The sequence below is a fragment of the Oxyura jamaicensis genome, chromosome 6, assembly GCF_011077185.1.
Source record: "Oxyura jamaicensis isolate SHBP4307 breed ruddy duck chromosome 6, BPBGC_Ojam_1.0, whole genome shotgun sequence".
NCBI lineage: Eukaryota > Metazoa > Chordata > Aves > Anseriformes > Anatidae > Oxyura > Oxyura jamaicensis.
Window position 1 is genome coordinate 32023081 of NC_048898.1, and position 15659 is coordinate 32038739.

Sequence of the window (15659 nt, forward strand, 5' to 3'; positions counted from 1 at the left end):
TATTTCTGATCCCTGCTGCCATGATACTTTTTTTTAGACTGGTAAAAGAATACATTCTCACTTCTCTAAGCATTTTTGTTCTATGAACATTTCTGAACCAGAGCTAAACAGTTCTGGTTGTCCAGAACAGCTTATCTATATTACTTAGTTTAGGCATTCCAGACTCAAAACTGAATCCAATGTTTCTCCACCATCCTTAAAATAGCTTTTCCTCAAGTCTTTATTTTCAAGCCTTTTTAAAACTAGATGTACAAAGTGTGCAACTAGTTCATTAGTTAACATATACTTTCCATAATGATGCATGATATGGTGTATCCTGTCCATTAATGCATTTAATGACCAGATTGCATAATGATTTAAAAATGCATACTTCTTTGCAATGGAGTAGAGCACTTGTGTAGGACCAAAGAGAAAACTCCATAAAAGCTCTCCATGGCCAGTGTTGACTTTACATCAAGCCCAATAGTGGTATCCTAGGAAAATGTGAATGATATGAATAGATGATACATGTTTGTGTTTACATGAACAAAATGTAGAAGGCAAATGGATTTGTTACACTAAACATTGAATGTGGACTGTTGTTAAAACTTCAGTCATCCATTCTTATGTGAACATAAAATTTCTTTTAATTTTGTGGCTAGGAAAGCCTACTTATACTGAAGATATATATTAGACTTGGAAATTTATGTAAATGTAATTATCTATTAAAGTTACTTTCAGAATTAAGGAGACGTAGAAACCTTAGTGTGAGAGAAGACTATTTGTGAACATGCTGACAAAAAGAAACAAAATTTTTGGTTGAATTCACTTTAAAAATTTAATGACTACATGACATTGATAGTTTGAAAAAATGAATGAATAATATATATTGAAAATGAGATTATAAGTGTAATTGTAAGAAATTGATGCTAATTCCGTGTTGCAGCATCTTAGAAAAGATTAAACTTCTACATCCCAGCCGAGTGTAAGACATCGCCTAACGCTTTTCCATTCTACACTTCTGCTGGGGTAAAAGAAGTTGCAAGAAACTCATAAGCAAGATGCTTTACATTCTCACAAGGAAAATGTGATATAACTGTCATGAAGTGTGCTGACTGAAGGTGAGAGTCTCATCTCATCAATCGGCTTCTCTTTGGAATGGGAAAAATGTAAATATCCACGCACAAAAATAGAATTTAAAAAAATAAAAACTCCTTTAAGCACTGTATTTGTGGCACTAAATTTACATATTATGTCCTTTTCCATAAAAAAGCATCATCAAAAAGAACTTGTGCCAGTTTTGTATTAAAAGGCCTGTAGAAATCTCTTAAAATTGCCTTTGTTGTTGGTAGCATAGGTCCCAGGCTTCTGTCTTCAGGTCGTCTAGTGTTTGATGCAGGACTCTTTGTAATCAGAGCTTCTTGTTTCTCACTTAGAGGTCCTGTGGTAAAATAGAACATTATCTTAGTATTCTTCCCCAAAAATGCCCACGCTAAAGAAGAAAAATGACTAAGTCGGAAGGTTTGCCAAGGGAAGACAAATGGAATTTGTGTTAGCAGAGACAATGTTTCAGAATATTGAATACAGATTTAGATTAGTAAAATGAACCATTTTTAGTAAAAATGGAAATATGTTTTTCTCTCATATTAATTAATCATCTGTAAAACAAGCAGCATAATTCACTTCTAGAGGAAAATATTTGTTTTCAGAAAAGGACTCTGACCCTGAATATACTCGCTGTCCATTTTGGAATCTTTTTTTTTTTTTTTTTTTTTTTTTTTACTGTTATTTCATTTAATGATGTGAGTTGTCTAATCCCTAGTAGAAACTCCATTAGACTCACTCATGGGTTGTACAAGCTCCTTTTTTTGCTGTTTCTGAGGTTGTCAGTGGGATCAAAGTGATGCACAGGTAAAGTGATATATATATGTATATGTAACACAGGTATCGCAGGAGTAAATCTTAGCTCTTGACAACATACTTCAGAAAGATAAGAACCCACAGACTTTTCCAGCATAAACCATCTTCAAGAAGAAGATGCCAAGCTCTTCATCTGTTCAATCTGCCACATTCAAACTTTCTCATCATCTAGACCAGCGTTTGGACCAGTCAGACTATTTTGCAGCCACATTTTCATCCTCTTGCTACTGTCAAATCAACATTGGGCAACAGTTTGTCTGCCAGCATTTCTCTGAGGATTAGCAACAGATGTCTCAGTCAACACAGCAAAAACACAATTTTCCCCTTCTCCCCAGCTAAAAACACAACCTCTCAACATACCCACATTTAGATGCTGGATCGGTTATAGCTGGCAACAGCATTCACATCCTGGTAACACTTGAAGCTGTTTAAATTGCGTGGGATAGCTCTTGCACCTATGTAAGCCCATGACAAACAAGCCCTGACTGCCTTCAGAAGCAGGATCAGCTTCTGTCTGATAAGATATATTAAAACCTTTCACATTGTAGGGATATTTTTTGTTTAATTAAGTTTTATTAAGTTCTTCTAACACCAACTGTTCTATGGGAATTTGGGAATTTTAATTTTGCTTGACCCAAGGCAACAAGATTAATGAATCCTTCAAGACTGATTCACATGCTTTTGTTTTGTCTGCTAATAAATCAAAATTGACCTAAGAAGGATAATAATGATTTTTTTGTGCTTATCTCAGAACAGCCAGAGGACACCTACCGAGATCCAGAAACTGGAACACCATGTGCATAGTGTATTTCACATTTGATGCATGATCCTCTAAGCGAAGAACAAGTATCTGATCTTTGTCAAAAACTGTCAGCCAGTCCAAAAGATAGACAACATAAAGCCCAACCTGCAACCTTACCTATAAGCACAAAACAAACAAACAAACAAACAAGTATGAAAAAATAATTAATTTACATCACTTTGAGCAAAACCAAACCAACATTCACGTCTTCTGGGCAAAAATCCCAAATATGTTCTCTGGAAGGACCATGAAAAGAAAACATATTAAAAAAATAATCTTACTCTTGCTTTCAGTGAAGCTTATGGATATCTTTGCAAATGGCCCATCTATGAGTGGAAACATATTTTACAAAGGACCTGACCGTGCAATCCTGCCTGCAACACTTGCTGCATCAGCCGCAGCTCTGCGTAGCAGCATTGCCTCCTAGGAGCTTGGTGGCCTCTGATTGTGATCTCCAGATCTAGATCAAGGCTGCAGCAGTGGCTGCTCATCAGCGTTTGCGGTGTGTCGGCTGAGCACATGCTGAAAGCACCAGGTTGTGCAAAACAGAGGAGGAGGATGGGTGGGAAAAGCTTATCTTGACCTAATCTGTTTCCCTCCAGCTCCCTCAATTTTTAATTTATAAAAATTAAAAGTCCAGCCTCTGACTGTGCTTGTAATTATTTTTCTAAAACCGTTCAGGCTCAAACAACAAAACCATGAATCCCGAGTCATAAGTGTCTTTTATGAAAGAGACTTAACACCTTCGAGTCTCATTACCACAAAACTGATGAAGACAGATAACAAGTGTCTTTCATTTCTTACTCAGACTCGTGTACCCTACATTGCTACCCAAACTACCCGCCCAAATAAGCCAAATTGTGGAATATTTCTAAGTGACTGTTATGATGTGCAACTCTGATGTGTCTTTGGCTGCTTTTTACAATAAGCCTCCATATTTAGCAGACTTCTTTATTTATGTGCTGCACAAGAATTTGAACTTTTATTTGATCAAAACATTTGATGAACCTTATCAATCTTAGCTAGTGCCCTGTTTCACTGATCTCTGGGGAAATGTGTAGCTCAGTGCTGGGTTTCACTTTTTTCTTCTGATAGATAAAGGTGAATGAAAGTCCATTCTCAGCTGCACGGTACATGTTGGCAGTGTAGTGCTTTCCCCACACAGGCCTATAATTTTTTTTTTTTTTTAAAAAAAAAAAAAAAGCTTTTCACCAGAAACAGGAGTTTTAACTAATCTGTCCCATTACATTTCAGTTTTCCTCAGGAACCTTAATTTCCTACCCTATATACCACTTTTTACTGACTTCTTTCAAAACACATCATCAACTTCCATAAGATTCAGTGCTTCGTCCTGCACATCAAAGGGAAACCCAGTGGGGTTTCCCAAGATATTCTCCCTTCCATAACATCCACGTCTGCAGGCTTGGTTTGATTCCCTTGGCTCAGCTAGCCTTTCTCTAGATAATATGTTTTTCACTGATTCTCAACAAGGATAAGCTGACAAACGCCCCATTCCTTGCAGGTTGGCATCCAGCACCGGTGACAACATATATGACACTCACCTCTCTTCTTTCAGGAACATACTAACGAATAGCAAAACACAACTGGCAATCTCATAAGCTCACAGGGGAAAACGATCCCAACTTTTTCAATCTATAGCAAACCATGCACATAACAGATTATCAGCTTGTCTGAAGAAGGGGCTGAAGAAGTCCAGAGGAACACAGTTAGCATCTGTGTTTTCTTATGAACATCTGCTTGGGTTTTCCTTCTGAGGGCTGCCTAAGACAACAAATGAAGAGTGTTTCTGCACCCTGAGGAAGAATAGAGAGGGAAAAAGTCTTTCCTTCTGGTTGTCCCCTTGTCTTTCTCTCCCCACACTGGAAGAAATCCGTTTATGCAAGCAAATGCCTGGGAAGTATTGTAGCAGCACCTGGCAGCAGCCCAGGTCCATGGAGGTCCTGGAGGCTACCATCAAAACCTTGTGACTCCACTTTACTGCCAAGGTAAGGAAGAGGAAAATCCCATTTGTCCTACTGCTTTAGGGTTCAGGCCTGTGTGATGCATTCATTTATGGGCATTTTAGTGACTGAAGGAGACAAAAACTTCACCCTGGAGACAAAGGAGGGAAGTATTCCCTCTGAGGCTGTTAAAGCCTTAGCAAATAAAATAGGATTGGATGGCAAATTGGCCAGACTTGATACTTCACGTCAGTCTCCTCAATATTATTCTACATAGGCTTTCATCTCCCTCTCAAGGAAAATTCAACACTAAAAATGTGAATTTTGGAATACTGAGCCTGTAACATCAATCCTCTGCCAGCAGTTTCTGTATTTCTCTTTACCATTTTTAGATGTGCACAATTTAAAAAAAGGAGGATTTATCTAGTTATTGGTAGACTTCTCTTGTGAAAGAATACATAATTTATTCTGATTTTAAGGCAATTTCCTACCACAAAGATCCTTGCCAGAGCTACTTTTTGGAGAGATCTGCAAAAAGCTTACACATTAAACTGTAATCTTCCCTAAATGTGCTCTCCATACGCCTGCACAATAGAAAGACTGTGTTATTGCTGTTGGCATTCATCAGGGAACAGACTGAGGAGACAGCTGAGCCAGTACATCAGCTTTTACATGCTTACATATATATTTATGTCATTCGCTTTAGAAATGAAAAGGAAGAAAGTTTTATTTCTTGATGTTTATAGGCACAGCGTTTTGGCATTTTAACAACCTTGACACGGTGTGTCATTATCCAAGCGAGGAATCCAACGCTATTGGAAATACGTACGGGCATGGCATTGTTAAGGGTGTTGTTGTAGACGCAGGCTCTCAGTGAGTAATCCAGCATGCAGTTCTCAAACAGCTGCAGTGATTCCGCCACTTTCTCATGAAAATCTTCTGCAGATTTATTAGCACTTGCAAAGTACAGATAATCAGAGTACAATCTGTGGATGAAATACGTGCAAGTAAATGACAGAGGAAATGAAAGAAGATCTATTTACATGACAATGGCAATCACTTACATGAATTGAGAGCAGTGGTACGTGTGTATAACATTGCCCCACTGGCCCTGTTCAGCCATGACACATTTTCTATTCAATTTGATAGGCTTTGGCTCAGAATGACAGCTACTCCATGGAGCTGCTCAAAATCTTCCCTGCTTGCTAGGTCAGCATCTTGTGAGATCTAGAGCCTAGTAATTGCATGAGCTATTATTTTGTCATAAAAGCAAATTTTTTGAACCTACATACTGCAAATTTGTGTTATCTATAAAAGGTAGAACTGGTCTAGGCAGATATAAGTACCCCTCTGCACTAGGTGCTCCACACTGCCATGGATAGAAACAGTCCTCATCTCAACAGCTTGCAGTTGAAACCAAAACCAACAGAGCAATGAGAAGAGTTAGAAACAACAGTTTTTCTCTGATTACCAAGCTGGCCTTGGTAACACTTGAGAGGGATTTGCTTTCCCAGTGTTCTCATAGTACCCATATTACAACTGCATGGCATCGCCTCCCAGCACGAGGTATCTTTCAGCCTCTTTCAAAAAAGATGGGCTCATTTTATTGTTGCGGTAGTCTTTCGTATTACACTCGCTTTACATTTTTACTTCCCTAGGTTGCCACAGGTACTTTAAAATTCATCATTTAATTTGGAAAGTTTAGGCCCTACTCCAGCAAAGCACTTAAGCTCAGGAATAGCCCCTCTGCACTCATTATTTATATTAGTGTTTTGCAAGAACAAGATTTTAATTCCCATACAGCAGACAAAAATTCTCTGGTCATTTAAAAAGGAAGAGAAGGGATACATATGTTGCAGACTGGTTTTAATTCAGTTTTTACACCCTTTAGAACAGAAATCACAGCAAAGCATAGAAAATGAGTCAGCAGCAACCAATGCATCATACGTTAAGAAAAACCGAAAATCATTACTTTACCCAGTTCTTTCCAGTCTGGCAAATGCTGACGTGCTGCTGCCTGGCATCACTTCCCATGTCCACAGGAGACCCAGCTGCACAGGCAGCACACAGCCCCAGCTGCTGTGTCCTTCCCTTGCTCTTTGTAGTGAAAGCAGAGAATTTGCCAAGGTTGCTCAATTTACTAATTTAACAATATTCTGCCACAGTACGCAGTGCCCATTGTAAGTGTACTTGATATAGGTGCTTTGAAAACTGCTTAAAAAATAAAAATCTCAGCAGACTGTGTTTGTATCAGTTATATCCCAGAGTTATTAATTTAATGCTGATAGACTTTAAAAATAAATAATAATAATAATAATAAAATAAATATATTACTGGTGGCTTGTTTTTCATTTTGGAAAAATGACCATGAAAGTTAAGAAGAATTCATCTCAGTCCTGTTTTATGAACAATTTGGAGACAATCGATATATAAATATATATACTTAAATGAAAAAGCTCCATCTCAGAGCACATGAAAGGAGTAAGGATACCAGGCATGAACCAGACTAACCAGTACCTGAAGACAGTGATGCCCAGTTGTGCTTGAGGACCATGACCACAGCACCATGCCTGTACTTTTCTTCTGGGGTCCTTCTGCTGGACCCACCAAAGTGAACAAGGATGAGATAAAGTGGAGCTACAGGACAGAGCCAGCCAACTTCAGCTACCTTAGACACACAACAGCCTCCCCTGTTTGCAGAAGAGTGTGTGCCTGTGAAGAGTGTCGCTTAACAGCAAGCAAACAACAGCATGAACAAGACTCATCCTGGGTAGGGCACGACCAGCTGCTCCTGGAGGTGGAAAGGTTCCTGCCTGAGGAAATCAGCCAGCAGGCATCATGTACAGCATGGGCTGGCTGCTCTTTGTTTAAAAAGCTTAATAGGAGCGCTTAGTATTCTACTCATGCATTAAAATAAACCCATAGTTTTAAAGACTTGCTGACATCTTATGGAAAACTACAATCTTGAAGACAAGCTCTCTCTCTCTGCAGGGCAGCTGAGATTTTCTATATTTCTTCCCATCTGTTTTTAATTCTGGGGACATCTGTGTGGAAATAAAACCTTTGCTGATTAGGATTTCAGCTGTTCAAGCTACTTGAAGTCATTACCCTCAATCCCCATCCATTACAATGAAATAAGGACACCATCACCAACCTTGATGTCCTTCAAATACACCCCATTTTGTGGGGCCTCCCCCACTGGGGGGTGGTGGGCAGTTGCTCTCAGACCCCGTGCAGCACCTGCACACTGCCCCCTTACCCTGCTGGCTACTGTAAGGTGATTGTATCCCAGTGCCCCTTCCACCATTCAGAAGAGCTGTGAGCTACAAGGGCATCACAAAAAAGAAACCAATGTACCATACATACCGTAAGGGAGGAGAAGCTCACTTTTCATCTCACCCTCATTACAAGTGGCAAAGAGCTACACCCACATTACAGAGGGTGGTTAAAGCAATCAGGGAATTTATTGGTAATTTACATGAGGAAGCCACTTTGGCCAGCTCTTTCTCATAAAATACCATCTGTTAAATCCTGATGTCAAAAGCCGGTATAGGTTGAGAACTGTATTTGCTGACATGGGAGAAGGAAAGCTCACACAGCTCTGCACCTCATGAGTAGGTCCCCATCAACACCTGCATGCTGCTCTCCCTTTTCCTGGGTGCTCCTGGGGCTCTGCTCCTGAGCTCTGACCCAAACCTATGTAACCTGAATAGGTACCTGAAAAGGTCTCTGCATTTGTCTCCTTCACCCCCGCATCCCCATTATTCTCTTTCAGAGGACAGTGAAAAGAAATCCCCTAAAATTCCCAAACAAGAGAGAAAGAGTGAAATGCAGATGGAAAGAAGGACATTTGTGACTAAAACAGTAGAAAACCATTCAAAAGCAGCTCATGCTTTGGAAAAGTAGAGCCCTTCCTTTGCAAACAAGTCAGGAAGACAAAGGGTGAACTCCTAAGTAGCTGTTAGTTCTGCAAGCTAAGATTGCATTAGGAAGTTTTATGAGTGCTGCACCAACCATTTTTCATATTTATATATATATATATATATATATATATATATCATTTATTGACTCTGGAGCTCTTTACAATCCTTTAATTATTTGGAACAGTATGCCCTTGAAGACATAAAGCTTGTTATTTAATATGTATGGAAGCCCTTCTCAGGGCCACTTATGCTGAGACAAGTAAATGCCATGCCATGCTAGGTCTAGTGAGCTCTGCTGAGAACCAGGGCACGTCAGCTCAGGTGATGGAGCTACATTGTGCTGGGCAACGTACAAATTACTTTGTTCTGAGTAGCTCTGGTGTCTGTGCATGGCACTCACTGTGGCATTATACTCGCATACCTCTCTTTAAAACACTATCACAATTACATATTCCAAAAAAAATGCAGACCAAGAACATGATATGATAAACTAAGTAACTGACCAAATACCACACGAGCATTTATTTGTGCCCCAGAGCAAGGCTGAATCAAGTTGTTACAGAAAGAAAATGTTCTTGCATGCTTTTGCAATGCAATCTTTTCTCACCTTTCAACAGGATCTCTCAGCATGATGATGAGTTTGGCATTCGGCTGGAAGGCATGGATAAAATCTTGGATTAAGAAAGGAGGTTCTCCTTCAGTACTGTTGTCATAAAAGAAAATCCATGCGTTGTTGTCCCACATCGTCGAGGCACTGGCCTCCCCTGGAAATGAAAAACATCACTGCTAGTAACTCATTTCATTCTTTGTATCAGTGTGGAAATCCAATAGCTGACTTCAGCACACCTTGTGGGTTCTTCCAGACTGACCTGGCTGAGGCACCCCAGAGCCAGAGCAGTCATGCTGCCTCAACCTTTGTGAAGCTAGTGATGGCTATGGCAGGTTTTACGTAATTAAACAGGAACTATTAATGTCCTCACTGCTTTTATATATATATATATATATATATATAACTGCAATTATTATAGAACAAGTCAAATGTAAGTATTTACTAAGATTAACATTCATTAAATGCCAAATTCTTACATACTTAGATTCTGAAGAGGTATACTCTTAAGGCAATGCTACAGGGAGAAACACAATAGGTAACACCTCCGCCAGAACAAGGTATATGATGCGTCAGCTGCTAAATATGTGATCTGATATGATGTTTTGAATTGCTCAGTCTTCCCTGTCTTTTTAACTAACAGTGGCATTTATGTGGCACACTGCTGCTTAATAAAGCATATACGATATAGAAGCCTTTTGGAAACTTCCACTCTTTGACAGCCTAATGAGAGCTAACTCTTGTTAATGAGTTTTTTTTGAGTCAAAAGGAATGAGATTAAAAAAAAATAAATAATAATAATGTTACAGGCTTGTAGACCTGCACATGATTTTCAGGTTTTGTTTTCTCTCTTGGGAAAGACCAATAAAGATTCTAAAAGATTGCCAAAACACAACATGAAATAGTTATTTGCTCCAAACTCTAGCTTAATATAATGTGATTCATTAATAAAGTTTGGGAGTTGTTAGAAAACACATTAATCTTCTGTCATGTTCATTTTGTCTCATTTTAAAAGGAGGGGATCAGGTCCATTGGTTAAAGCTGGGTTTGCACAACAGCTCTGATTTTTCATTCTAAATTAATCAGCCAAGGCACTGTCTAATCATCGGTGGGCTTTGACTTGTCAATTAAAACTCACTTAGCCTGGCTCCCGTGATGGTTGAAGCAGAAACACAAAAGACTAAATATGGGACAAGCACTGAGATAGCTGGGCCACAGAAGCATCACACAGCTATTCCAGTGCTAGCAGAAGAGGGCACCTTTTCCCATATTTCTTGCTGCAGTGTTAGCTCTTCAACTCCATACTCTTTTATACACAGCCTCTTCCTCTCTCAATACGGTTCATCTGATCTTCCTTCATACACCTCTGCTCCACAGACTTCTATTTTATTTCATGCTCTCTATTGGACGGAGCATTTACCTAATTGGCTCACATAGGTTGACTAAACCTGAACATAAGAACACCTGCATACACACGTGCTATTTGAACTAAAATGCAAAGTCAATGAACTAAATGCAAAGTCAATGCATTTAGACAAAAATGGGCAGATTCTCTTAATACCACAGACCAGAATACTCCACAGAAATCCCTTCAGCTGGATCAGCTGCCACCACCAAAATCTGCAGGCAGTGCCGGAGCAAGGGAAGACCAATGGCACACCATCAAATCATGCTAAAGCATTAACAAGGGCTTGGGGTGCTGCTCTAATGCAGATAGTCCAGCTTAGCTTGGGTTCCAGAAGACAAGTCTTCTCAAAACAAGATGGTCATCAAGAATTAAAAGGAGAAAACAAAAAATCGTTTTGGTATCTGCTAATTATAATTTTAATTTCCTGAAGGAGCCCAAAAAACTTCTGATAATTCGACAGTGCTCTTTTCTGAGTTATACAGATTTAATATCTGCAAAGAGAGTCAGCCATACCAGACATGAGATATATTAATCGCTGCTGTAGTAATTATATGAAGTTACTGCAGTGCAGCCAAAAACATATTATTTTTAAGGACTTAAAGAACATATAAAGTACTAAGCTTCTCAAAGAATAAATGTATAACTTCTATATCCAGTCATTAATGGATTATAATCATATTGTGCCTTCAAAAGACATTCTTGTGAATTAATGATATTAATGATTGTAGATAAACAAGTCCTGCTGAAGCTGCCTCAAGCTAGTTCGGCATTGTCCACTTTAATTCTCTCTAAGCAGACATAATTTTATTTGGAAAAATGCAATTATTACCCACTAAGTATAGTACCCAATGAGATTTACGTTTTCAAAATAATGTAGCATGATGAACTACTGAAATGTTTACAGGTTTAATTAGATTTTTCTTTCTAATAACCTGAAATAGGAAAATGCAGGATTCTAAGCAAACCTGACGTTCATACAGATTCATTTTAGAGTAGCTAGCTTTGTTTTGTTTCACAAGGTAATTAAAAAAAAAAAAAAAAAAAAAAAAAAGTTAATGAGCATAATCATTCAGGACTTTTCCTGTAAGCTTAATAGGAAAAGTGAACAGAACCTTAATGAAACAAGAAATGAGACTACAGGAAAAAGAAACACAAACTGAACTCTAGAAAAAGCTGTAACAGGAGGTAAGTAATCAAAGATGTACATAGCCAATTAGATTAGTGTATTTAATTAGTATAAACAATTCACCCATGAAAGGACAGAAGATACTATTGTAAGTAGGAGGAAAATCTGCAGATATCCTTTATGGCAGCATTTCTAAAGACTCAGTCTTGCAAATTTTGCTCAGCACCGAATATTTAATAAAGCAAATGGCAGACTTAAACAGAGGCTGAGGAAATATTGAACAAAGGTGACTATAGCCAAGTCTCTGGCTTAAGAAATGTAACACAATGTCACCGTTTCATCAAGCTAACAATAGGTTAATTTATTTTTTGGTTAAAATTAAATTAAAAAGAGGATTCTGTGGGTATTCTCTCCATGAGCAGGCAGCAAAGCCTTTGTCTGTAATTTCTGTAGGGTAACAAATTCAGCTTACTTCAAAAGTCTCTTTTCAACAGGGAACTGCTTTTTGCCCAACTAGTATTTTCATGCTGGTGTCAGGTTTCCCTGGAAGATTTTGAGGTGACAGAGTAAGATTGGTAAAACTCTCTTCGCCTTCGGTTTTCTGCTTCCAGCAGAAAGCAAAAACAAAATCTAAGAATTTCTGCTGATGTTCTTCACAGGCACTGCAATCCGTTTACACCAAGGCAGACAAACATGGTCTACTGCCCACCATGCATCACAGAAAGCAATCCAGGCATCCTTCCATAGAGCCTGGACCTGATCATAGGCTTCCATAATGTGCAACACAACAGCTTTTCCACAACAGCTCTTCTAAACTGGATATTTTTTTCTTTTCTTTTTTCTTTTCTTTTCTTTTTTTTTTTTAATGCTAATTAAGAAACTTATTATCAACTGGGACCATAAAATTGTCTTCAAATTGGATCCTGTACCATGCCACACCTGAAAAGTTGTGCAGTGCAAGATAGCTTCAGCTTGACTCTGCGTACCCCTGCTCTTGAACTTGTGTTAACTTGTGTTTGAACTTGTGAACTTGTGTTTGCTGTTAATGGAGCAGCTCAGGAGTTTCATCATGTTTATGTCAGTACACCACAGGCTGGGCTACTGTTGTAGCCCAGCTGAAGCCAGGATGGCTACATAAGAATGATGACACAAAACATCGTGGTTTTTTTCCTATGTGTGTCTTATGATGGAACTTGAGAAGAGATCTTGGAGCTGTGCCACTGTAATGGAAACTGTCTCCAGTCAGCTACAGGATTTCTAGAGCACAGTTTTGTAAGTGGTAATACCACAATTTGTTTGCTATGCCTGGGAAGAAATTCACAACATTGCAGCATTTGAACCTGAAGCTACAATCCTGTGGCTACAGGGCCCTTTGTAAAAACCCTTTGTAATGAAAACAAAATGAAAACGTTTGAAGGAGTAACCAAGTTCCCTCACTTTATTTTTATTTTATTATTTAATTAAATGGTGATGTTCATCAGGCATTTATTGCTTTCTCAGGCATCTTCTCAAGATAAGAACTTCTGCACTATCCACGCACAGCAGGGGAAACAAGCATCAGTGACCCCATGCAGTGAACCAGACACCCCTGAGAAAATGCCCTTTTCATGCCTACAGTACGGATGCTACAAATCCAGAGATAAAAACACATTTCAGAAGCTGTATTTGCCCTACCAATTATGATGTTATTCGTCTTGCTGTGCTCTTTTGCTGCTTCACTCTGCAGTACGCCCTGAATTTGATGTGCTGCTAAGTCAAACAGATCAAGATAATCTTCCACTGGGTAGCGGTCATGAAATCCATCCCTCAGACGAATGATTCCTAAAAACAGTGAAAAGAGGGAAGTTTAAAATAATAATAATAATAACAAGGCAAGATTAACCGCTGGTCTACATCAAGACAGCTTCCTTGACATTGCTGGATCTGAGCCAGCTAATATTGGCACAAAGTTAGAGCCATGAAATGTAGCACTCAGATAAAAGTGCCAGTAATGGAGTAGCTGAGATTGCAGATATTACACGATTAAGCCATAAATTCACAGTGATAGTAATATCTTAAGTATTCTGATTTGTAGTTTCTGCACGAATAGCTTGAATTTATTTTCTTCAAAATTTAGCATTTAGAATGAATGAATATAAAAGACAAAATTCTGCTTACATTTTCACTAGTATAAACTAGAGTAATATGGACTCCAACTAGATTTACCGTATTGAGACTAACAACAGACTCTGATGCCAAATATGTAAATTGAAGTGCACTTATCAAAATCAGAAAACAGGGAAATTATTCATGTCTTTATCTTTCAGAAGTAAGAAAGCAAGTCTCCATGATAGTAACTTTTTTCCTATCCCTCCATGTGCTGCATTTAATATCATCAGCCTTCTCCCTGAATTTCTCAGTACTGAGCCACATTTCTCAGCCAGACAGAGGTCAAGGAAAGCAACCGAGTGGGAACAAAACTAAGGGCATAGAGCAGGACTCCTTGACTCTCATTTTCTGTTCCTGCCAGGCAGGTAATTATCATTTATGTGAGAGAAAAGCTCAACAAGAGGGTCCTTTTGCCTATTTCCTCTGATTCTCCCGTTTAGGAAAGTAGGATTTAACAAAGTTGGAAAAAAGCTCAGCAGTGTTTTTCGATTTGTTTTTAAAAGGGGAAAAAAAGGCTCCAGAATGCATGGTGCTAAAGACTGCCTTGATTTGTTGGCATCCCACTCATGGGAGCAGCAGCTGTGGCTAAGAGCCAGGAAAGAGAGACAGTCAAGCTGGGACAAAGTCCTGTAGAGCGTCAACCATCCCAGCAGAATGGGAAAGCGGTGATTTGTGAAAGGGACATTCCCAGGAGTGTTGTTTAGCTTCAGCTGAAACTAGTCGGTCTTGTAAAAATCCCTGAATCAGGGAATGCCATAGAAAAAAGAGACTTTCTTCTCCAGATAAGTGTTACAAACTAAGTGTTACAAACTAAACAAGATAATAGCCAGCAGCATAGAAGTCATATCCACAAGCTGGCTTTTAAAGAGGGCTGTCTCAGTTTCATTTGTTAGCCTATTTGTTCTTTTTTTCTCCTTTTTATTTTTCATTTTGCCAAATAGCAACCATTATCTAAAGCACTTTGGGGGCAGAAAAGATTAAAGTTTAGTCTTTCTGAATGGCAAACAGCCTGAGATGGCTGGAAGGTCATCTCTATAGATCTTCCTTCCATAAGATGCCAAGCTCTGCAAGCTTTCCTCATTCTTCAGTTTTAAAAATGAACAAACAAACAAAAAGTAATTATGCAAAGAAAGTTCTCTTTGTGGATCTGCTGCAGGTCTGACCACAAGGGCGTGCATGTGGAAGGTTTGTGAGTGCCAGCACTGAAACTGGAATCCATCCTTGTTCTCAAATTACACTCATTCCAAACTGACTTCTTATGGTTGCCTGTTCAGTTGGTCCATTTCTGAGCAACTGTCCTGGCTTTAGTGAGATTGAGTGCACAGCCTCCTCCACCATGAAATGCAAACATTGCTGTTAAGACTACAGTAAGTGTAGATACTTGTTTAGCATCAAGGATTTTAGTTTAGTGTATCACTTGAGAATTTGCTTCTGCCTTTCCTGCCAACACTCTCCTGGAAGACATAATCTTTCACAGATGGTTTTGCTGATGGTCCCTACATCTAGACACCCAGAGACAAGCAGCATGGCATTCGCACTGGAAGGTGTCCAAGTCTCAGATCCACTTTCCTCATTGATCTGACTTTCCACCTGCAGGTCATGAGGCGATTCTTATCATTCATTTTCAGTCAGCCACTGACTGTGATGAATAAACTCCTTCCCCTGGGACTTCAGGAGGAACCATGATGCTTCTTTTCTCTGACTTTGCAACTAGCCCAGCTCCTTCATTCACATTGGTATCTCCCATGTCTCCAATACTGGAGACAACTATCTCAAAAGCAAAAC

The 15659-nt window shown here is 39.0% G+C and overlaps 1 protein-coding gene across 1 annotated transcript in view; it reads right to left on the reverse strand.

Annotated features, from left to right (window-relative positions):
* Positions 1 to 200: 200 nt before the first annotated feature.
* CHST15 (carbohydrate sulfotransferase 15) overlaps positions 201 to 15659 on the reverse strand; it is a 46784-nt gene continuing 31325 nt past the window's right edge. Inside the window, exons 4-8 of the mRNA XM_035330216.1 lie at positions 13401 to 13547; positions 9193 to 9349; positions 5492 to 5648; positions 2671 to 2818; positions 201 to 1420 (exon numbers count right to left, since the gene is read on the reverse strand). Of these exons, the coding sequence (XP_035186107.1) occupies positions 1230 to 1420; positions 2671 to 2818; positions 5492 to 5648; positions 9193 to 9349; positions 13401 to 13547 (800 nt within the window). The 3' untranslated portion in view covers positions 201 to 1229. The remainder of the gene's footprint in view (positions 1421 to 2670; positions 2819 to 5491; positions 5649 to 9192; positions 9350 to 13400; positions 13548 to 15659) is intronic.